We start from the raw sequence: 24,935 nt of genomic DNA, 5'->3' as shown, positions 1-24,935 counted from the left end.
TCTCAGACTATCAAAGTAAAGGGATTATAGCTATAAACTTGTTAATCACGAAACAGTAAATTAAGAGGCAACATAGAGTAATTGAAAGGACTCTGCAGTCTTTCAGAGATTATATTTTACCTTTTAATTTCCAATTCTGCATGACCTAGGAAAATCACTTAAAACTTACATATGCCTCAGTTTTCCCATCTATAGCATAAGGATAAATTTTCAGTGGCATACCTTGACAATAACTGCTTTTAAAACAAATATATATGTTGTTAACTGAACATAATTATAAAGAAAGAAAGAAAAAATAATATATATAATTGTGCTAGGTTTTGCAAAGCAAATTTCTGTACAAACACAAGGCACTATTATTATTAGCCAATAACACACCTTTCATATCACATATTATAAAAGGATATAATTCATCCACATTAAAAATCTGTATTTACTCAGAAAATCCTCTTACAGCTATAAAGCAGAAAACGGATCTTCAATATCCATCATTGCAAAGAATAACAACATACAGTCTGTTTCTACTTAGAATAAAATGACAATGTTTTTGTATTTTCTGCAACTGCTTTGTATCCAGTTCCCAGCCTAGCTCTTCTATTTATAAATATGCTTTTATAAAAAGCTCTGATAATAGACATTCTTCTTTATGCAGCATTTATTACTTTATAATCTGATTAATAGCATATCATAATGCATAAATTTACATGTGCAAAATTTATGTAGCGTGGAGTTTGAGTGTCATAGGATAAGAATGGAAGGCTAAATGAGCAGAAGCTCTCATTGACGGCAAGTCTTTAAAATCAAATCTCCTTATTTGTTTTCAAGCAAGAGTTTGTTGCCTATGAACACTGCATGGCAGTGTCAATATCTTAAGACAAAGTCAACTTTCCATTACAGAGACAGAAATCAAGGAATGAAGAGCCTTTTTACGTTTCAGGCCTATGTGGGGAGCAGACTAACGTAAGCCATCCTCAGGTACTTTGTCAGTAGGACACGATTCTGACTTTTCCTCAGAAATGTAAAACTGTCGCGAGAATTGCAATTTACCCAAACACTGCTAGGCCAGAACGCCCGTGGAAGGGTACTGGGGTCAGGACTTAAATAAGAGAGCCAGGCCAGGAAGCCATGATTTCTCGATTGGCCACCACTGTACTGCAACTGGTCTCCAGTCAGTGCCCAGAAGAGAAGATTCTCCCCTCAGAATCTCAGAAATCAGACAGTCTTGCCTTGTTCCCCGTCTATTCTCTGACTGGAGAAACAAGAGCAAAAGCTACTTTATCACTTCCTCCTTCTTGGTTTACTAGTAGTCTCCTCTATGAGAGAAGATGTACAACGGAACCAATGTGGGAAGGAGAGAGCTGAGCTTCTAGACTGGCTCCTTAGGTCCCCAGTTATGGAACAGGGCTATTCCAGAAGTTGGCCTCTCTGGTCCTCAAGGCCTCATCTATTGAAGAGCACGATAGACCCGATTGTGTCTTCTGGTTTCAAAATTCTCTGACTGAACCTTTTCAATATTATGATTTCTCCATGTGTTCTAGGACATAGAGAAAGGCCAGAAAGCACTGCTTTTAGAGAATTTAAGGGAAATCGCCTCCCTGGTGAATGAGCACTACCTTTCCCAACTGTTGTTCTGGTGATCGTGAATAACTTGCACATAACGAGCATCCCAGATGTGCAGAGGAAGGGACCCACACTCTCTGAACTGCACAGGAAGCCGCAGCAGCGAGGACAGCGAGCACCGTCCCCTAAAGTCCGCCATTAATAAAAAGGTAGCTGCTTGGACTCTAATTATGGCATCCTTGCTACCCAAACTTGAAGCTTTTATGGGGCTTATGCAATTAACTACTTAAATGCATCGTAACACTTGCTTCTCTGACAGCAAAGTATTGATTTTTTAATCATTTTCAAGTCTCCTCTAGCACAAATAAATGTACTACAGTTACAGTTAATGCACTGTGTACATGCGTTAAATGCTGGTGTGACACAATTTATTATTTTGTGATCTGCAGAGCTGAAGTTTGGCTTCTCAGAAATTAGCATCACCGATCTGATATCAGTATGGAAACTATGGTTGTCTTTGATACTCCAACTTCTCTAGCTTCAAAAAGCTAGAGACCGTTGTTAATAGGATAGTTAGGCTTTAAAAAAGAAAAGGAAGGGGTGCTGGGCATAAATCTTTTATATATGTCAGTATAGGAGAACATTAAAAATAGTCTAACAGAGAAGATACAGTTCATATTTTCCTAAAGGTGTCACTGTGGGACCTATGGCAACTTTGTTTAGATGAGTTTCGCCTACTTAATTGCTTTCCTCGTACTTATTTAAGGTAGCTCTATCAAAATATTTTACATACTCTCTGATCCAGATGATTTTTACATATTCCAATCATGTTGTTTTAATACCTTTCTGTCGGTAACACATTACAAAGCTCGAAGACTGTTTTAAAAAGTATGATTTCGGCATGCCCAAAAGGCCAGCAGAGCCCGTAGTAAAGTCATGTATCTGAATGGAGACCTGGAGACAGAGGTCATTACGTGTCTCATCAACAAGCCTTTTCCTTGAGTGCATCCGCACATTCAGAATTAAAGTTGGTGAGCAGAAAGCAGTTAATTTTGTTTTGTTAGAAATAATATCATTTTAGTTTTAGCATCTAAGACAGATGCCAGCATTTCACTCCGAACAGATGGTAATTCCATCTAATAGAGCATCTCTGTATTAGTAAGGTCTGTTGTGTATACAAACAGTAATAAACAGTAGGTAAGGATCAAAATAAATTTTAATTGTTGACATTAAATTCTGGCAGCCACCGTTCTAAGGCTGCAATATTCCTTTTTCAAGTCTGTCAGATTTACTAACGCCGCAAAAGCTTTGCCGAGAGCTGCCAGATCCCAGTTTCAGTAAAAAGGGTTTTTGCGTGCCACCAGTTATAGATCTCTGCACGAGGATGTCTGTTTCCATACACTGAAACAATTGTTCAAGGATAACACGGAACTGGTACTACCGTCTCTGTGATGGTCAGCCAGGAGTCCTTTTAGCATGTTCCCGAAGGACAGAGCATTTCATTAAGAGGGTAGTATAAAATGCTACATCCAAACTGCTACATGATGCATTAACCGTATTACCACATCCCCTTTCCTACCCTGCTGGGTAAGGGTCTCCCATTCAATTCATTTTATGCTCTTGGCAAATCTGGGCATTCCTGAACTTCTCCGAAAGTGACATCATTCCTTTCATTTTGTTTGCTTTGCCGGAGTCTGAAGGATTTCCCTGACAATCAGAGTTACCATCAGCTGCGCTCTTCCATAGGCTTTGCTGTGGATCAAGTGTGCCAACAAGCACCAATTTGGTCCTGATATTGCCTCCAGCGATCTGGTATTACAAGTAGTAGCCGCTATTTATTTTGGGAAGTGGCCATGTTTAAAAAAAAAAAAAATCATTAAAAAACCCAGTTTGGCATTCAGGTGACTGTTCAATAACAAACATGCTTTGCAATCATATTTCTTTAAAAAATGGATGTATTTTTTTTAATCATGAAAAATATATTGCTTCCACCATATGGGACAACCAACGACTCACCAACCGATTTAAGATGCAGCATATTGAGCTGACCATATGTTACAGTGCTGTTGAATGGCTGAGTGATTCATGCCCGTCACATTCTAGTATATCAATTAAAGCTCCTTGAAGTCTGCATGATTTGTGTCTCTGTTATTAAACCCTGCTAATTCATCCCACTTACACATCTGTTATAAATCTCTAGGAGTGCTGCATGATTCATGGCAATCTGTGGGCATGCTACAGCAAATTCTTCTCCTTGTAATTAACAGTAAATTGTTTTACTGCGATGCAATGAATTTTTCAGTTATATTGCAAATGAACTCCTAAATGTGCGGTTCTTTCCTAAGAACTGACTTATATCATTAGGCAATTAAAAAGTATTGCTTTGAACCAAAAGCTTTTAATCAAGAGAAATACAACTTAAACATTGCTTAAGAGCCACAGAAATTTGACATGTTGGTTAAAAGTGTAAAATAATTTCTGTTGTCGAAAGAGCAAAGCAAACAAACAAACAAACAAAAACCCCTCGACGTACCCCGGATTTCACGGATGCTGAGACACAGCCCTGCGGCCTGGGAAGCACTCAGCGAGACAAGTTTGCACAGATCCTGTTTATCTTAGAAGTTACTTAAGTCATCTGTCGTGACCAAATTTCTCAGATTGCTTTCTACTTCTCTAATTGTAAAACAGTGCCTTTATTCTTGAAATAAATAATCGGATAATTAGCCAAGTTGAATCATCAGAGGATTCCAGTGCTGTTCAAGTGTTCTTGTCAAAGGTGAAGCAAATTCATTTCAGCTCGCCTCTGCAGCTCTTCGAGGAGGCTTTGATTTTTTTTTCCCCCACTTTCTTGGCAGCAGCTTCAGATTCATGAGTCCATACATCAAGTCGGTAGTTTAACAACAAATGGAATTAAATTCAAAGAAGAGAAACTAATTGAAGGACAGCAACAAAAGTGTTTGGTAATGTGCTTTTTAATATGGCATGCCACATTTGCATGATAATTTTTCCTTTTTAGTATGGAGCAGAAAGTGACTAGCTTAATGAGGGATTATTCAAGACAGGAACGAACAAAATGCATTCATAACTAAGAACAAAGATTGTATTATGAAACAAAAACAGGCAACCTCAGAGAAGTAACGGGATGATTGGTTTATGCATTATGAATAAAAAGATAGAAAAATATTTATATTAGTATTCACTAATGACTATATATACAAGATTGTTGTAATTAAAATTATAAATTAACATATTAAGAGTGCTTGTTTAATCACTCTGGGTCCTATTCACAATGAAAAGACTCATGTACCTGCATGCAAACAATGTGTGTTTTCAACTGAGATGCAAACAGCCTATACATTTTACTTTGGATTCAGAGAAAAACCTTAATGCACCACTAATTACTTGCTTAATGGGAGATGGGCACTTCTAAGCTGGTTGCATAGAGGTCAATTTATGACAGGCAAAGGAGATGCCACATTGTTTGCCCAGGGATGGAGCTCCAGAAGGAATTTCTCTTAAGAAAGGTTTAAAGTGCGCCGAATTCATAAAGTGTGGAAGCACACCAATTTCCTAACATTGAAAGGGTAGCCTTAAATTAAAAAACAAAAAACAAAAAACAAAAAACAGCAGGGACTCTCAGGGGCCCAGGGCCATGCGTACATTACCATCAGACATCCAGAAGCAGTTCCTGAGCCACCAAAGACCTGCTTGGAGACTTTGTTACAGAGAAAAACACAGCTGCTCCTAGGGATACACCTCCCCGCAGATCAGTTCTCGGGTTTGTGGCCGGCACGATACTAACCGAGCAGTGACACAATACTCTGGATGCAATGCACCGATTCTAACCACATCTCTCACTGAAAAAATGCTTAATACAAGAGCAAATTGTAATTCTCAAGCTTTCTAATGAAAGTCAGATCAATCTTTACAAGTATCTTTTTGATTTCTGTGACGGAGATTTAAGGAGGAAACATGCTTTCACGACTCAAGGCTTTGGAAAGGCTGAACACTACTACTAACTTCTGGTGCACTTTTTCAAAGTTTTTGAATGATCACCGGCTCCTTTCAATCTCCCATAATAAATTTCTGTGAACTGCGTCTGTGCTGAAGAGTTAATTCCTCACACAACCGTTAGAATCCGTTGTAGTAACATAATCCCTCCAAATTGCAGTTTCATGACTGGAAGAAACAGGGCAGGAATAATCCGAAAGCTGCAGGTCAATTTTGATTTCTTCCCTACAGCCAACCTATTGACTCTTTGAAGGGATCGACCTTCCCTTTGTTTCCTTCTATGACTTAGGATCCATGAGTTATATCCAGATGTTTAATCTTAAGAAAATCTTAGAAGAAAACTTATATTTACTAAAAATAAGTCTGGTAAGATATTGGATCTGTAATTGCTGGGCTTTTCCTTATATTCCAACCAAAAGAGGTAAATAAGTTCATTCTTACTGATCTCAATACCCTCCACGCCAAAAAAATGATGTCTTTTAAAATAAATCAAATGGCAAGCAAAAATTATTTTGCCATACTTTTGTCACATAAGTGTCCTGATTCTCTGCTTGGCAGAAGAAGAATCAGAGTTCCGACCAAATGTATTACAGGATTAAGAAATAAACATTTTCCCAGGAGAACACTAAAATCTCTTTTCCTAGGGAAATTCTATAGAAGGAAAATTTTGGCAAACAACAAAAAACAATGTTAAATTTACATATGTAAATGTACACATTTAGGGCATTTTAAATTTACCATTACATCTTCCCCTGTAACTGCTCAGTCCTTTACATTCCAGCACTGGAGTTCTCCCCAGAGGGTCACCAATGACACCTTCCTTGTAGGTCACATTCCTCTTGCTTTGCCTATAGCGTATGGTACTACAGAATTCTAGATCCTTCTAGAATTCTCTCTTCCCATAACTTTTTCTGACACTGCTCCTTCTAATTCTGACCATTTCTCTGTCCCCTTTACTCCTCTTTTCTCTTTCTCCCAAAATATGACCATTCACTAAGATGTGAACTTTTAATTTTTGTTATTTCTGTTTTCACTAGTTCATTGTCGTCCACCATTTTAGCTTTATCGGTATGTAATAATTACAAAATCTGTATCATTGTTAAGCTCCAGATTTGCATTTTCTGCTGCAGGCTCCTTATAATCGTCATGGATATGTTTCTATCAAATCAAACTTAAACTCCTGGGTTTATTTCTCCCATGTGTTCTTTCTTCATCTTTCTCATTATCTTTAATGCCATCACCATGGTCTGCAATATTTACTGTCATCTTCAATTCTTCCTTCTTCTTAACCTGTGGATTTCTCTTCCTTGGTTCACCTGCGTTCCCTTCCATCAATCTTTACTTCTATTCATTGGATTTACTCCCTCACTGCCTCTTAGAAAAGTCTATCAGACTCTATGTGCAAATCTCTTCTAGTCTATTCCACATTCTACTGCCAGAGGACTCTTCATAAACCCCAGTTTTCATCCCATTTGTACCTGGGACAGTGCTAATCTCTAAAATAGCGATTAGGGTGGCATGTGCCCAGTAAATACCTACCCAAATCCTAACCAATCCTTTAGAGTCCACCTCAAATGCCATTGCATCTGAGCTAACTTCCCAATCTCCCAAATCAAAGCTATCTATCCCATATTCTGCGTTCCCATAGCTTTCTTTTGTCCTTTCTCCAATGCCTTCAGGTGTTAAGCCTACCTGTTGTATGTTGACATCTTCACGCAAGCACCATGAAGGTGTCTTTGAACAGAATTATCTTTGAATCCCCCACAGTGCCCTAAAAAGGTAAGCCCTTATTACATGCTTACTGAATGGACCATTCACAACAAAATACAGTAACTATATGATTATGGCACATTATTATATACTGCAACTAACAAATTTGAAATCTGTAGTTTTTGAGCAAAATTTTGAAATGCTTACTATAATTCTAAATGGTATAGTTCTTACAGAACTGAAAAATAATGCTTTTAGGCTTTAGCATGCCTACGGTTTATTTTTGTAACATAGTCCTTAGTTTCAGGACTCTGCATTATTTCATTCCTGTTGTAAGAGTGTAATAGAAGCAAAGTTGTAAAAAAAAAATTTAGATTTTGATAATATTAGAAATTTTATAACATTTACATTGTGACAGAATAATCATGATAAAAATAACACTTTTGGGGCACCTGGGTGGCTCAGTGGGTTAAAGCCTCTGCCTTTGGCTCAGGTCATGATCTCAGGGTCCCGGGATCGAGCCCCGCATCGGGCTCTCTGCTCAGCAGGGAGCCTGCTTCCCCCTCTCTCTCTGCCTGCCTCTCTGCCTACTTGTGATCTCTGTCTGTCAAATAAATAAATAAAATCTTAAAAAAAAAATAACAGTTTCTACTGAGGATTTACTTTGTGCTGGGCACTGCTTTCAATATTTAAATTTCTTAATCTTTATGAACCCTATAAAATAAGTTATCCTTATTTTTAAGTTGGAAAATCAAGCCACACGAGTCACATAGTTTATTCGAGGTCACAGAGCTAGTATATGGCAGAGCCCCAGATTTAAACCCTGGCATCCTGGATTATCACGCTTCCCCTAAATATATGAATAAGCTCTTATTTTTAAAAGTCGATTAATTTGTGCATCTCATGGCTTTCAGATACTATGAGAAGTTTCTAAGTTCTATCTTCCAAGGATAAAGAGTCAGAATTCAGAAGACTTAGATTAGTTTCATTTCAGTACTCTTTCAGCGGACAGGAGTGGTCTTCAGTATCCTCACCAGTAGCTAAAATGGGAGCTGCACAGAGCCCTCAGCTATGCCACAGAAACCAGTTACTACAACCAAGGTGGATGCTGTTAACACACTTGTTATCACTGGCGTGTTGACCGGGCAGGATCTGTTCCCTAGACATTTATCCTGCTTTTCTCTTCCCATCCCCAGCGCCCATCCAGTCTCTGCATTTTCCATGAAAAGACAGACGGAATCTCATCTGGAGAAGAGCACTTGTACCACTAGCGGTAGAAACTATGGCACCTGTGGTGCAGACAGGAGATGCAGTGGTACGCAGCGAGGGAGAGACTTGAGGGAGGACTAGTTATTGAAAGTGTTATTGGAAGTGATGTCATGAGGAAGATGAATTAGACTGAGGACAGCCCCAACTGTTGAATAGAGGCCACAGAGAGATATTCTGGATCAATGTAAGAAATCACCCTTTGAAAGAGGTCTCTAAACATGGACTTGTCTGAGAAGTGGTTGCTCCCCTCCCACTAAAGGTATCAAACTTGAGTTGGATATACACTTGGGAAGAATGTGACACAGAACATACTATTATTGGTGAGAAAGTCACACTAGATGACTTCGTTTTGAAGCTTCTATTACTTATTTATTTGAGAGAGAAAGAGAGATAGTGGAGGGAAGTGCAGAGGGAGAAGAAGAAGAAGCAGATTCGGTGCTGAGCATGGAGCCCAGGGCAGGGCTTGATCCCATTACCCCAAGATCACAACCCAAGTCAAAATCAAGAGTTCCATGCTCAACCAACGGAGCCACCCAGGTGCCCCACACAGATGACTTTTAGGTACTTTACAACCCTGGAAGTCTTGATTTCAGTTCTAATCACTCACATGATCACTCTATTTTCTACTATAACTCAGGCCAGTCTTCAACTTGTGTTGTTTCTATTTTTGCTTTTCTCCAGCCTGTAAGACAGATTCCTCTTTTTTGTTCCCTAGTCCCAAACTACATCATTTTTCCAAAAGGACACAAGGAGCCTGCCTCTATTATCCACATTCAGTAACCCTCTAATAATCTAATATATAAAAATAAATAAATAAACAGTGTTATAGGAGAATGGTATTTTGTACAATCTAGGTACGCCATAAATGTATGCATATATATGAAATACATATAAATATAAAAATATATATAAATATAAAAAACACAAAGAGTTCAGTTGTAGAGGTTCCTTAGAATTGGGGAGTCGATCTCTTTGATGGAAAATTTGAAGAAACAAAATCACTTGGATGAAATCATTTGAGCCAAACAAGTTTTTCCAGAACTAAAGCAAGGCAAAACAAAACAGTAGAATTGGACCTGAATACAGTTAGGGAAAAGGTATAGGGAATATTTTTATAGGTAGATAGGTTTGCATAATATCTGTCATTCATCTAGGAGTCTCTTAACCTTCTCATATCTAGACATTTTCTTAAGGAGCGCCAAGCCTTGTTTCATTGCCAAAAGAAAAACTGATTTGAAAATATACTATCTGTGGAGTGACTGAGTTAAGTTGGTGTTAGTGTTAGTGATCAAGTTTGTATGAATCTAGTTTGCTCTAAGTAAAATCTATACAGGCAAAAATCTATACAAACCATTTCCTACTAAGATCTAACTTGATAACCAGTCTCTCTCTCTTTTTTTAATCTCACAGACTTAGGAGCTTCTTACTAATAACAAAATAATTAATAATGACACTATTGCCTATCCAATAAAGGCAAAATATAACATCAGGGCAACCCAGTAATTCCCAGATGTCTGCCTTCAGTCCCAGAGGGCAGGCATGCACAGATCTAAAGCCACAAAAAGGGCCAGGAAGGAGCATTCTGAGCTCTCCTAAGAAGCCACCTAAATACTTCTAACGGTCAGAGCATCACTGGGAGGTAGGGTGGTTGCTGAGCCCTGGAGTTGCTCTGCATCTAATTATATTTCTTATTACGGCACAGGTGCAACTCAGGGCTCCCATGGACCTCATAACTTCAGCTCATTTACTTACTTTTCGTTTGTTTAAAAATGTCAACATAGGTAGCAATCAGTTAGTGATTGAGGAGCAGGAAGAACCAGAAAAGGCAAGTATTAAGTCCAAACTAGAGAAGGTATTGAGCTTTAGAAGTGTTGGTTTATAAAGATATAATATATTTTTCATGTCCATTAGAACTTGCTTACCTGCTGCTAATGTCTGTCCTGCTCCTGACGTGCTGGTTACACAACCAACTGAATTGCAGAGAGAAATAGTAAAGTTGTATATCCTATAAGGTTTTAGTTCTTTTACAATGTAAGACAGTTCTTGGGGTTTAGCAGTGTACAACACCTTTAAGGCAAAAAAAAAAAAAAAAAAAAAAGTCAAATAATAGATAAACAGTGTGAGAAACATAACCTTGGCATTCAAGAATCCATGAATCCAGTCATGTTCTATGAATTCAGACAGAAGAATTATTGTCAACCACTATTAGGAAAGGGATTTTTTTTTTTTGAAGAATCTCAACAAGCTAGGATTTAATTGATAATTGTACAATCACACTGTTTTATGAGGTAATAATCCAGTTCCTGAGTGGATAAATGAGGAAACCAAGTTATTGCCTCATAAAGCAGCGTGGTGGTATGGTTATTGTCACCAATGGTAGAGATAAAGGATGGTGACATTGTCATTGTTATCATGAAAAAGTCCAAATAAAACCATGGGGCTTGGCCCAAACTAAACCCACATAGTAATGCCCACACATTATTTGTGGAGCTAGTACAGAAAAATATCACTATGTTAAATCAATTCCATCATTTTCTTGAAAGAAAAAAGCCACAAAACAAAAAAGAAAACAAGGAAACACATTACTGAGCATCCACATGAGGTCAATTCTCAATTATCTTTCTTATATAAATAAGCATATGCAGATTAGATCAAACAGTTTAATTTTCTGAAATATTGTCTTTATCATGCAATTTCAAATGAGAATAGCAGATTTGAGCAAAGGAGACTGAGAGAAACTCCATAGTCCATAAACAAATAATTAAACAACTATCACTGAGCATTGGTCCCATCATTATAACTAGAAATGATCAAAAGCAACCATGTAAGTTTACTTAGTTTATAGATACAGAAAGCACTGGAAATTATATTCAGGATAAAAGTCATTGAAACAAAGAGTATGACACTAAGCATTAGTATAAAACTTTTTTTCTAAGGGATGTTGATATACATTCATATCAAATAATCTTCCATAAATATAAATGCAGGTAACTGTAAAGGTTAGTAACATTTGAAGTAAGTTTCTAGATATTTTCACTATAGAAATAAGATAAAATTCATTTGGAATATTTGCCTGGGTATTCACTTTAAAATTTCATGACCTAAATGAGTAGATCTAGGAAACTGTGTGCATGGAATATAAACTATATCATTTATAAAACATTTTTCAGAAATAAAGGTGATTTTAAAGATTATAAAAATCTAGGAATAATTTAAAACTTTGGGACTATTTCCTCACCACTACAATTAGAAATCAGAAAAACATCAAATACCAAATTGTAAGTACTTTATGTTTCTAATTCTAAAGTTGTTATTGAGGGATCGAGGATATAAAATTTTCTGTTCTGTCCAATGTGACTTTAATTTTTCCACAAAAAGTAAAACTTTGAAGTGAGTAAAATTTACTGAATATTGCTATAAAATTCATCCCATTTAGAACAACCTATGTGGGATTAATGTAGATTTTTAGAAAATGGAATTGTTTTCCACATAAAATATAATAAAGTGGTTCTTATTTTAAGGAAAATGTAGTAAAAATATATAGCAGAATATTATACAGCCATAAAAAGGAATGAGAGCCTGACATTTATGACAACATGGATGGACCCAGAGGATATTACACTAAGTAAAATAAGTCCGTCTGAGAAAGACAAATACTATAGATTTCACTCACATGTGGAATCCAAAAAAAGTGAATAAAAGAACAAACAAAAAGCAAAATCAGACCTGCAAATACAGAGAACAAACTGCTGGTTGCCAAAGGGAAGGTGTGGAGGGATGGACAACATGGGAGACACAGACTTCCAGTTATGGAATCCATAACATATGGGAATAAAAGGCACAACAAAGAGAATATGCTTAATGGTATTGTAACAGCATTGTGTGGTGACAGATGGTAGCTACATTTACGGTTAACAAAAAGTAACATATAGAGAAGTTGAATCATTTTGTTGTATACCTGAAACTAATGTAATATTGTATCAACTATACTCAAACGCAAAAAAAAAAAAAAAAATCAAAATGAAGTATTGCTTATTTCATTTAGGATGTTGGGTCATTTTTTGAAAAAACTATTCTGTGGAACAAGAACACAAAAAGAAATACTACAAGAAATAGAAAATGTAGATTAATACTAATTTTGATGGACTTCTACTTCTCTACATATAGTTGTTAGAAATCACATGATTAAAAAAAAGACATTTACCTTAAAGCTTGGGCACGTAAAATAATCACTCATAAACTTTGTCTTTATTGTATATATAGTCATTTTATAAGACTTAAAGGACCAACTTAATTAAAAATTTTCTTTGGGATAAATCTTTAAGGAGGTAGAGAGAACTCCACAGAAGTAGGATTTCAATCCTACCCCGATAATATCCCCACTTCTATCTATTTCCTTGCACCATTCTTAGTCAAAGTTTCTGTAACAATTATTTTACAGTAGGCCTTCCCTAGAAATTTTGGCTAATTTTTTTAACCAAGCTTATAATAAGACACACTCAAGTCAGTGTGCTTACAAATTTAATTATTGAGAAGGTGAAGATTTTGACTTTGCCACTCATGATTTCACTTTCTTGACTATATGACTAGGTAGATGGATATATGTAGGGGAGAGAAAGCATAAGAAAGAGAAAAAGTGACATATCTATATCCTTATTTCAACTTGGCCACAAAGAAAGGACTTTTAAACAAAAAAGATGTATATACATAATTTTTATCACTAATAAAAAAGCAATATTTTCCTGCTCCACTAAATGACAAAATTATCTTTTTAAAAGTTTAATGTAGTCTTATCTCACTAATAATAATCACTAATAGGACCTAATATTTGTCAAGCTCTTTTTAAAAAAAAAAAAATTATTTATTTATTTGATAGAGACACAACGAGGGAGGGAACACAAGTAGTGGGAGTGGGAGAGGGAGAAACAAACTCCCTGCTGACCAGGGAGCCTGATGCAGGGCTCAACGTGGGGCTTGATCCCAGGACCCTGGGATCATGACCTGAGCCCAAGGCAGACACTTAACAACTGAGCCACCCAGGTGCCCGTGTCAAGCTCTTTAAACTCCACAAAAACCATGTAGATAAGGAGAAATGGTTTTCCTATTTTTACAGATGAGTAAAACCTGAAGTACAGGGATGTGTGGAAGGCTAGCAATTGACAGAAGTGGGATATGAACAAACAAATTAACTTCTGAGGCTATATCTTTAGGAACTATGCTTTTTTCTTATTTTTGTTTCTTAGACTAGAATACCATACTGCAGGTAATAGTTGCTTTGAAGCTATGGTTTATGAAGAAATAATAGTTTACAAACCAAAAGAACAGCAACAACAAAACAATAAAAAATCAATGATAAATACGGTATAACATTAAGGGCCACATGAAGCAGTTACAGCTGTAAATTTACCTTAAATCCTATGATACCCTGAATTGGTAGACTAAGTCAGTTAAGTTATGAGGTACGTGTAAAGCTACCTCTGCATTTATCACCTGAGACAGATGTGCGTTAGTCAGCACTTATTCTCAGACTAATGAAAAAGTAAAACAAGGAATCATAAATTATTTGTTGGTTCTTCTTCTAGTTTTGTGTTGTAAACATGCCCTGTCTACTGAAGAGCCTCAGAAATTTTGGCAAACCTATTGGTGATGGGTTGAAGAAAGTCTCCCCAAAATCCTTTCTCACCTAGTACCTCAGAGAGTGATCTTATTTGGAAATTGGGTCTTTGCAGATATAATTAATTATACTGTCATGGATTTAAGGTGGGTCTTCAGTACAAGGGATATATTTATAGAAGAATGGAGAGGGATACACAGATACAGAAGAGACAGCAACACAGAGAAGAAGGCCACGTGAAGACTGGCAGAGATTGGAGTTACACTACGCCAAACCAAGGAACCCAAGGAGCGACCGGAAGCTGGAAGAGGTAAGGAAGGAATCTCCTGGACAGCCTTCAGAGGGAAAATGGTCCTACCAACACTTTGATTTCAGACTCTGGCCCTCCACTAAAAAAATAAATTTCTGTTGTTTTACATCACTTAGTTTATGGTTAATTTGTTATGGCAGTCCCAGGAAACTAATACGATGGGGTAAAAAGGTCTGGCTCCTTGACTTATTTAGGACAAACTGATAGAGTCATTTCAGCTCCAGAACCACCCAGAGGATCAGCTTAGACCCCTTTGTCACTGCCTCACAATTCAGCTTCTTATTCTGCTCAGTCCTGCCACTCTTACTACTTTCCTTGTGTTGTTTCTGAGAACATTCCCCAATAAACCTGTACTCAGTCCTCTTCACAGCATCTGTTTCCCAGAGAACTTGACCTAAGATAGTGACGGCAGGAGTGTCCTAGGAAAGAGACTCTAAAATGATATTTTGGAGCTAGATCACCAACCAGCTGGCTGCCAAAGACCACCTCGTCACAGGTAGTGAGCGGAGTACCGATGGCCCCTAGCATACACTAATGATTCTTAATCTCATTAGTGGTGACTTGGATGACTTACCAGTGGAAGGAAGTTCACTGGTTTGGTGGAACTGGCAATTATCTGGACTATTTTGGGGAAAGTAGTTATTATAAGGACCATGGAATCAGGTAGCTCTTGCTGGGTGCTATTAATACATTGAAGAAAGACAAGACCTGAAGGTCATCAATTCAAAGCAGACTGTGAAAACCTCCTTGGCAGTATTGGTTCTCCAAATTAATAGCATCCTATTAAATGAATTAGAGAAACAAAACATGGCAGATATGTAGAGGTCTTGTTAAGTATTATATGCTCCAAAGAATAAGTGATCAAGTTTTTCAAAAATTAAGTGTCTGCCACATTGGTAAAAATTTTAGGGGTCCAGTGGCCCGAGACATGCTAGGATATCCTTTCCAAAATAAAGGTACAATTATTGCAATTTGCACTTACCACTAGTAGGAAAGAAACAGAATGTCCTGAAGGCCTTCTTACATTCTGAAGAGAACATATTCCACACCTAGGAATACTATTCTTGATCGAGTTTCTGAATACTATGGAGTACTGCCAACTTTGGGTGTCCCCTAGGGCTGGAGAGGATTCTCCACAGGCCAACACTGTGCTGCAAGCAGCCAAAAAATTGGGGACATAAAGCCTATCAGGTCCTATGGCATTACAGGTAACTCTAGAGGGAAAAGATGTTGTGAGACATTTATGGCAAGCCCTCAATAAGAGAATCACAAGGTAGACTCACAGGATGTGGAGCAAGGTCATATCACACAATGGAAATTAAACACCATTTGCTAGGCAGCTCCTAGCCGGCTGGTAGGCCTTGGTAAAAGCAGAGAATCAGAGTATCAATATCAAATGGCCAAGCAGCCAGAGCTACCCTTCATGAGCTCAGTTCTGTCAGACAAGCCATGTCTTAAGAATAAGTTGGTCCAACAGAAATTCATCACAAACTGGTAGGCGATATCTGGTAACAGGCATCAGCAGAGTCAGGAATAATATCCTGAGCAAGCAGGTTGTCTGAACCCCCAGATCAGTTACCATCTTACACAGACTGCTCAATCTCAGCTCATACCTGTGACTTCTCAGACTTCCCTCAGGAGCTGAGAGACTAGAAAAATGTGACTTGCTTCACAGATGGGTGGTCTTAGTGTGGCTGCAAGTAAAAAATGGGTGGTGGATGCTCTATAGCCCCACCCAAGGATGGCCCAAAACTCCAGCAGTAAGAAGAAATCTGTTCAATGGGCGAAACTTCGGGCAGTGCATCTGGCCGTCCATTTGGTGTAGAAAGGGAAGGGTCCAAAGATAGAACACATCTCAACTATATGGCAGTGACCTGAATGTATTGGTCATGGGCATGGTGGAAGGAGGGAAGAAGATTGGAAGATCAGGAACCAGGAAGACTGGGAAAGAAGAATGTGGTGGACCCATGGGAGAGACTGTTACATGTGAAGATCTCTTATATCGTGCAAATGCCTGCCAAAGAGGGCCTTCCTCAAAAGAGGTGCTAAACAGCCAAGTACACAGAATGACTTGCCCACTTAACATCAGCCACATCTGTCATTGGCCATCATCACGCTGGTAAAATAGGCTAATGGAGTACATTGACCAAACCATAAACTGGAGGGAAACAAGAACCTCTCCCCCTCCAGGATTATTATATACATATCAAGTGACTTAGTCCATGTACACAATGAAGCCTTCATAAGTTAGCTACGATTATTATCCTCATTACTTCTGGCTCGAGTATGAATTACTAGAAGACAGTAAGTCACTGCATATCCCAAACCTTGACCATGTTAACCTTTGTTGTAAGTTGTGATAAACCCATTCCTCAGAATTCTCCTCTCCTTGGAAACAGAAATATACAAAATGTACATAGAAGACATTCTTATCAATGTTATCTATATTTCCAAAAGAATTAATATAAATATCAACTGATGGCAGTTGGTTGAATACATTATGGTAAGCCCAAATAACATGACAGTGTACAACCACTGAAAGTGAGCTCCTTACAAGATATTTAAGGGTAGGTGTTAAGTGTAGAAAGCAGATTTTATTAAACAAAATTATATCTATTTTGTTTTAATACATGCTTATACTAGAAGAATAAGTGGTAGAAATAGTGCCTTGTACACATGGTATTATATTAAGAAACAATGCCACAGGTAAGGAACATATAAGGGAGAATTTGGTCATAGAATTCTGCAAAATCAGAAAATGTCAAAAGGAAGAGAATTCCATTCTAAAATACTAATACCTGTGACAATGCTGCCGGAAGAGATTGCTGAGGTGACTGTTCGGAAACCATATTGACCTTATACCCCACAACTTCTCCTCTTGTTACATTCTCTGCTGGCTTCTCCCAGGACACATTGAGGGAGTGAGGTGAGAGCGGGAAGACGGAAGGAGGGGTCATGAATGCCGGCACTGTCAATGACAAGAACACAGGCAGACAATGAACACTGTACCTACAGATCTCCAGATGGAACTCATACACCTATTCTTGTTTCTGACATAACCTTGTTCCTTACATAATATCCTGATTTCTAAACATCAAAGGATATACTGGTGTTTAGAGAAGCTAGTTGCCTTTTTTTTTTTTTTTTTAATTCTCTGCAAGGATGTTCTCTACCCTTATATTCCTAGCAAAGATATTTTCCATCTACAAAAGAAAAATCATTTAGGAATTTGCTTATTTTCATCAAGATAACTACTATATATGGTAGGAAACTGTAGGTATTATGAAGCATTTGAAAGGAGAAGCATCAAAACTGAATCTTAGTCCACAAAGTCCAGAACAATGCATAGTGACATATTGGATTTTTGATGTAGAGATGTCTTTCACTGAGCCAAACTGATACAGCTTGGAGAATATTACTCCTCAGAAAGAGGTAAATCTAAAATGTTCTAAATAACCCCAAAGAAATTTTTAAAGTTTTCAATAAATCTTGATTGAAATGTTCAGAGTATATACGCACATAGATTCTCCCCCTGCCATCCTTGAGATCTTAATATGGATTTTAAATGTGCTAACCAAAGGTGTATTATCAAAGGACCTCATCGCACGTTCAGTAGCCAGTGACCCATAAGATTATGAGGGTCCAGTATTGCATTTTCACCCATTACTTTTCATTTCTGACCTTGATTTTCCCCTTCCAGAACGCCATGGCTCATCACTTGTGCTATCATGGCACTATTATTTGTCCAAGATGGCTGGTAGTCATTAAGAGATGCTCAAGCACAATGCACATTTTATTCATGAAATGATTCCCTTGGACATCAACCTAAAGCTACCCTTATCCTCCCACAGTCCTAACAGATCCAATTTAAATCAGGACTTGGGTTTCTTTGAATATCCATAGATTCAAAGCATAACAAAGGTGTCTTTTTTTGGTTAAAGGCTCATGGTAATTTGAAGTGTTTCAACTTTATAATGAAATTGAAGGGGGGGGGAGTAAAAATATCTCATTTGCTATAGCAAAGATATCTTAAGAAAATTAAAAATTTTACTCTCCTTCCTTACCATATTGCAAACTATTTATAAGCAAATTTGTGAATTACAGATATTGATACCCAGGATTCTATCATTAGGATAGAATCTAGTACCTACACTACTTGCTTTGGAGAGAGAAATAAAAACAAAATAAGATTTGTGAAATTGGTATCATTATCTCTTTCAATGAACACAAATTGTGCTGAATTTGGAGCAAGATAGAACATACTGCCAACCCACTTCAGGAATGAAAACCAATTACGATTTTTGGCAAACATTCCCCAAAGACTATGACTGTAGTTATTTTTCCCCCTTGAAGTAATAGCTAAGGCATTTATTTTTTTCCCCCTGAAACTTACTGCAAGTTCTTTATGACCTTGAGATATTTACATAACCAACCAATATATTCAATTTTTCCTTGGCCTATATAAATTTATAATTCTTGCTTTTCAAAATGTACTTTAGTGCTGCTGACTTTCATTTGAGGCAGTATTTTCATTTGGGAATCTTCAAAGTAGAGTTCAAAGCATTTTTCTTCACCTGATTCTCCCGTTCTTTCTGAAGTCCAGGCAGAAGACACACTGCCAGCCATGTTCACAGCTAAGACTCGAAACTCATACTGGGTGTATGGCTCCAAGGCAGTGATGGTTGTGGCTGTTTGAGGAGGGTTTAATGCATTTTCATTGGCTGATTCTGTAAATGGGTGAGGGCTGAACCATCCACTGCTCTGAAAAACTCGACTTTCATGGTTTCTCCATGACTTCGTTTTTTTCATGTAGAGTTCATATCTTATGATTATCCCTAGAACGGTGAAACAGTGAACAAAGAAGACTCATCAGACAGTTTTGGGGGTGTTGTGAGGTTAGGCTGACTAAAAAGTACCAGCTTTGCATTGTTTCTGACTAGCTTACCTGTCCATTTCTTCAGTAATCTAGATGACGGGACTTATAAAAGACAACAACTGATGGACAGATGAATGTATGCAATACTGCTGAAATATATTCATGGGAAAAAAAACAAAAGGGAATGCATAAACACAAAATAGCTTTAACTTACTACAGGTAAATTCAATCCCTTTCAGAATGATTATAATTTCTACTAAGAATTGCTTTTGTGGGGAGCAGATTTGATCATCACACCTCCAATTTACATACTTTCAAATTTGGGTATTTTAATTTTATTATCTATTTAACACACGCTCTTATTATATAAATATTAGAATATTAAACTTGATTTCTACCTAGTCTTCTCAAATAACTTTAAAAGTCTAAGAAAAGAGGTTTTGCCATCATACGTACATGATATTAATTACTAAAAATCTATGAATTTGTGTCTGGCCTATATAACCAAGGGTTCAATTGTATGAAGACAAAAAATTAACTTAATGGAGTCAGCTAGCCTATATACATATTTTTTGTATTATTTTATATCCTTTTCTTGCTTAAAAGAGAAAATTTACTGCTTATGGGTGCCCTAACTTGTGACACAGTCAAATATAATGCATTTCATAAGTGAGTTTCAAATTAGAAACATCATTTGTGTTGTGACAGATGTCATTAAGAGCAAAGATAATATTAGCCTTTTAAGGGGCAATTTAAATGAATGGAATTTGTTATTAGATTAAAGAAATATACTTGTTCTACTAACCAGTACAAATAGTATCTGATATCTTTAGAAATTCTCAATTATTATATCCTACAGTTACAAAAATGGATACAGTTGCCAGATTCTTATTGCACAATTCCAAATGCCTAGATTCTCATTCATGTTTTGCTCAAGAAAGGGAAATCTAAGCCTTGAATTCTTACCATTTGGTTCCACTGGGGGCGACCATTCTACATGAAGCTCTGAGGAACCTATCTTCCGCACCTCAGGTGCGCTCAGCCTTCGGGGAGGTGCCTGGGCTGTGATCACCGTAAGGGGTGAGCTGTGTAAACAGCCCCCACTAGTACATGCCTGTACAGAAAAATGGTACTTGGTGAATGGAACCAGATTCCAGATGGTAGCGGAGGTTTCACGACCTTCATAGGGAACACATGGTTCATTGCCACTTGAAGGAGCACAGGACAAAATATATTTCTCTATAGGACCAGAATGATTTGAAGGTGCAGTCCAGGCAAGTGTCACAGAGTCTGCGCCAACAGGAAGGATATAACTTAAGCTCAAGTTTCCTTCTGGGACCCCTGGTTTTGTCTTGTATGTGACAAGTGCGCTCCTTGTTGAACCATGCACACTGGCCGTCTCGATGTAATAGGAATATGAAGTATATGGCGACAGATCAGTGTCTAAGAAGTACTGAATATCTGAAATTAAAAGAAGAAAAGAGTCATATTTCAGAAATCGGTAAGGAATCATTCCTAATTGTTTTCCTATTTGTATAACTTAATCACATAAACTATACAATCTGCTCTTTTGAATAAGAGAACGGTTTGGATTTTTAAAACGGAAATAAAACAAATTCTGATTGCTTTTACTGTGCAGTGTAACATAAGAAAAGTGCCTCTTGTCATGAAAACTATTTAGAAGGTTGTTTAAACTCTTGTTCTTTCTAAAATATAGTGTCTTTGGGGCGCCTGGGAGGCTCAGTGGGTTAAAGCCTCGGCCTTCGGCTCAGGTCATGATCTCAGGGTCCTGGGATCGAGCCCCACATCAGGCTTTCTGCTCAGCAGGGAGCCTGCTTCCTCCTCTCTCTCTGCCTGCCTCTCTGCCTACTTGTGATCTCTGTCTGTCAAATAAATAAATAAAATCTTTAAAAAAATAAAATAAAATATAGTGTCTTTTTTACAGAAGATAAAAGAGAAACTTCTGGCAGTTCTCTGAAATGGAAATGGCGGCTTCTTCTATGTAACTTGTTTGCTTGTTCAACAATATTGTCCTGGACCAAGGGTTGTCAAACTGTTTCCACAGGCCACATTTGTCACCTGGCCAATACCTTTACTGCAACTTCTTCTGAACTTCTGACCCACAGAAACAAAACTTATAAATGTTTATTGTTATTTTAAACTGCAAAATTTTGGAGACATTTGTTATCATCAATGGAGAACTGACACAGGAGAAGTCTGGGTTTTTTAAAGGATTAAAAAGATAGGGGGCGTGGACATGGTTAGGCATGTGTCTGGAACTTTCCCATTCTCTGAGGGAACAGGAAGTATATTGCAGGACTGCGACACAACTGACCAGCTGGTCAAGGAGAAACATGTACAGGTTCCAGCTTCACTGTCACAAAGCAGGCAGTGAAGAGTAGGTTTGAAACGGAGAGGCAGTAAACTGATAATGTATACAAGCATACGTTCAAACATATTGTACGAGACTGTGATCTTTGAATTTTTGGGAAGCATTTCCTCAGGAAGCACAGAAAAATATGGATGTGTGATTTATCATAGGAAATATTGAAGTAAATTAAAGTGGAATTTAACAGGTTATAATATTTTATATTAAGATGATACATTAATAGAATTCCAATATCACATAATAATTTAAAAACATAGTGATGAAGGCCATGTAGCAACCTGAGAAGAAAATACAGAATATAATAGTGCATGTACTTGAATATTATTATGAAAAATAAACTGGAGTAGACACTACTCCAGAAGTTTTCTGAAGTGAAATTAGTCATCACACTAGAATGCTGCAATTGTGAGGCTTAAAAAATTTATTTTAAGCTTCCTTAATGGGATATAACACTTTCATAAACAAAAGATCTATACCAACAACAAAATCACTTAGACAAATTATTGCACAAACACAGCGTGAGATTCCTCTTTGGAGATGCTAATAATCACAACCATATGCACTGATTAATTTCTTTTGTTTTTAAGATTTTTTTGTTTATTTATTTGCAAGAGAGAAAGAGAGAGGGCATGCACGAGCAGGGGAAGGGCAGAGGAAGAGGGAGAAGCAGACTTCCCATTGAGCAGGGAGCCCCGCGTGGGGCTGAATCCCAGGACCCTGGGATCATGATCAGAGCTGAAGTGAGACGCTTAACCAACTGAGCCACCCAGACACCCCTGTACTGATTAATTTCTCTCCAAGTATGCTTAGTATCAAATAACAAAAATGTATTCCCATTGATAACTAATTCTTATTTCCCATATTAGTGAAATTTTCTATTATAAAATGAAACCAGGAAACAGTTACCTTCTGAGAACCTAAGTAATCTGGAAAAATCCAGATTCATATTCTCCTACTTCCTTAACTTTCCTACAATCCAAAACTGAAATGGTTTCAGGGCACAGGAGAGTTGGTATTCAGTTTTTTAAAAAATGTACTGAACATGCTTAAATGAGGTAGGAGTGGGAGAATACTATGAGATTTCAGGTTTTCCAGGATGTAGAAGAAAGAAAACTAGCCATAATCTCCCATTAGTATCGTGAGTGTGTGTGTTTGTGTGTGTATGATATGTTAGTATATATTATAGATATATATAGATATATACCCCTTAACACAACCCTTTTCACATTTTATTTTTATAGTTTGATGAACTGTCTTTCCTTAACACTAGACTTAACACCCTGGGAACCCAGGACCAGGTCCTCCTTACTTGCCACCATATTGGTAGCACACAGTAGTATCTCAATAAGTATTTGTTGAATCAAGCCCGTAAAGCTGATACATCAAATTTACTATGCCTCTTTAGAAAAAGTGATATCTTCCACTAGAAAGATTTGATGAATGACATTTACTGTGCTTCTTCAGAAAAAGTGATATCCTCCACTGGAAAAATTTGCTTGGGATATATTGATAGTGGTTGCTAAGTACTTTCATTTGATTAATTATTCAAATGACTACTACATTGGTTTTCAGTATATTATCTGAACATCATACTTGTTGCTCATAACAGAGTATTGTGATGATAATTAAACAATATGGGAAATTGCCTGTCTATAATAGCCAGGGTGTAGTTCCTATAACATGTATTTCTGGCATGTAATAGTAAATTCAGTAAATACTTATTAAGTTAAAGTTATCTGCATTCCACATGAGAGGGTTTAAAATATTCAAAACATTTGAAAAATCATTGAAGGTGTGCAAACTGATAGAAAACATTGTATTTAACAATGTCAAAAGCCGAACCTAAAAGGCAAAAATAAATATCAGGGCTTAATATTCTAAGAGAATGGCACACACTTAAATCGGAAGTTGGAACATACATAACGTGATGATAATTAAGAGAAGTTCAGTACATACTTGATGCTTATAGCATTTGAGAAATGGAATGTAATCCTGATAGATCAAAATCTATAAGAGGAGTCTAGTAAGAAATTAGAGTAATTACAGAATTAAGATGGCAACACATATTTGGTTAAAAACACTGTATAAACAACATATAGTATGAACTAAATAAAAGTAATAGAAAGGATATAAATAGAATTCCCCTTAATTTTATCATAACAACAACAACAACAAATTAACTCGGGTTAAAACAACTTATCTTGATCTGGTCGTACTCCTTAGTAAGGATAAGAATTTCCTCTATCTTTCACTTTGAGCATGGAAAAATTGTTCTCCTACAAAAAACTTTTTTTTTGAAGATTTTATTTATTTATTTGACAAGGAGAAAGAACACAAGCAGGGGAATAGCAGGCAGAGGCAGAGGGAGAAACAGGCTCCCCATTGAGCAAGGAACCCCATGCAGGACTCAATCCCAGGACCCTGGGATCATGACCTGAGCCAAAGGCAGATACTTAACTGACTGAGCCACCCAGGCTCAAACCACAAATTTCTGCACATTAAGGACAACATTCAGAATTCTTGCCTCAGCACTAATTCATGACCTCAGCTGGTACCTACTATGGTTGGCAGTATTTCCTTAACACACCATCCATGAAAGCTACCTGGAGCTGCTCAGTTGTGCTGAATGTACCTCATTTTCTCATACACCCTTCCTTCATGCCTGTTCACATACAATTTCTTCCAGGAAAATCGTTCTTCCTTTACTGCAGTATCTGGCCAATCCAGCTCCCACATCACCTCCTTCTTGTGAGACGTTCAAGGGTCCTCGGTCTCCCTCTCTGCCACCGCAGGCATGTCTTCCTCTCCCCCTCCCAGCACTTTCCTAATACTCCAAGTCTACTCTAATTTAACATTTAATACATATTATAATTTTGTCTTACGGTTTTATCTCCCCTCTCAATAACGAAAACTGCTCCTTCCAGCGTTGTGCTTCTAGTGACTCATACAGTTCCTGATCTGGAGTAAACACTGAATAAAATTTTATTGAATAAATGAAGGAATGATTTTCCCATATACATCTGATTGATTTTTCCAGGAAAGAATATTAAGAGCTTTATAGAAACGGTTTCTTGGTTTCATTCCCTCCCTATATTTACTGTTTGTTTCTCTCAGAAACATCTTACCACTTGTTACATCGATCCCTTGATTTAGTATAGAGTAACAAATGGTAATGATATTGAAGGTAGAAATGAAG

At 37.3% G+C, this 24,935-nt stretch overlaps 1 protein-coding gene across 2 annotated transcripts in view; it reads right to left on the bottom strand.

Moving 5' to 3' along the window:
• Nucleotides 1-24,935, bottom strand: part of USH2A (usherin) — a gene marked incomplete at both ends in the record, with an annotated part of 700,457 nt that overhangs the window by 481,359 nt on the left and 194,163 nt on the right. For both annotated transcript variants that reach the window (XM_080825193.1, XM_080825194.1), the window contains 4 exons: nt 10,473-10,617; nt 17,273-17,442; nt 19,049-19,309; nt 20,317-20,811. In XM_080825193.1, coding sequence (XP_080681319.1) covers nt 10,473-10,617; nt 17,273-17,442; nt 19,049-19,309; nt 20,317-20,811 — 1,071 coding nt within the window. The remainder of the gene's footprint in view (nt 1-10,472; nt 10,618-17,272; nt 17,443-19,048; nt 19,310-20,316; nt 20,812-24,935) is intronic.

The sequence above is a fragment of the Martes martes genome (genome assembly GCF_963455335.1).
Source record: "Martes martes genome assembly, chromosome: 15".
Lineage (NCBI taxonomy): Eukaryota > Metazoa > Chordata > Mammalia > Carnivora > Mustelidae > Martes > Martes martes.
Note: the sequence above shows the minus strand (reverse complement) of the source record. Positions and strands in the feature narration are given on the sequence as shown.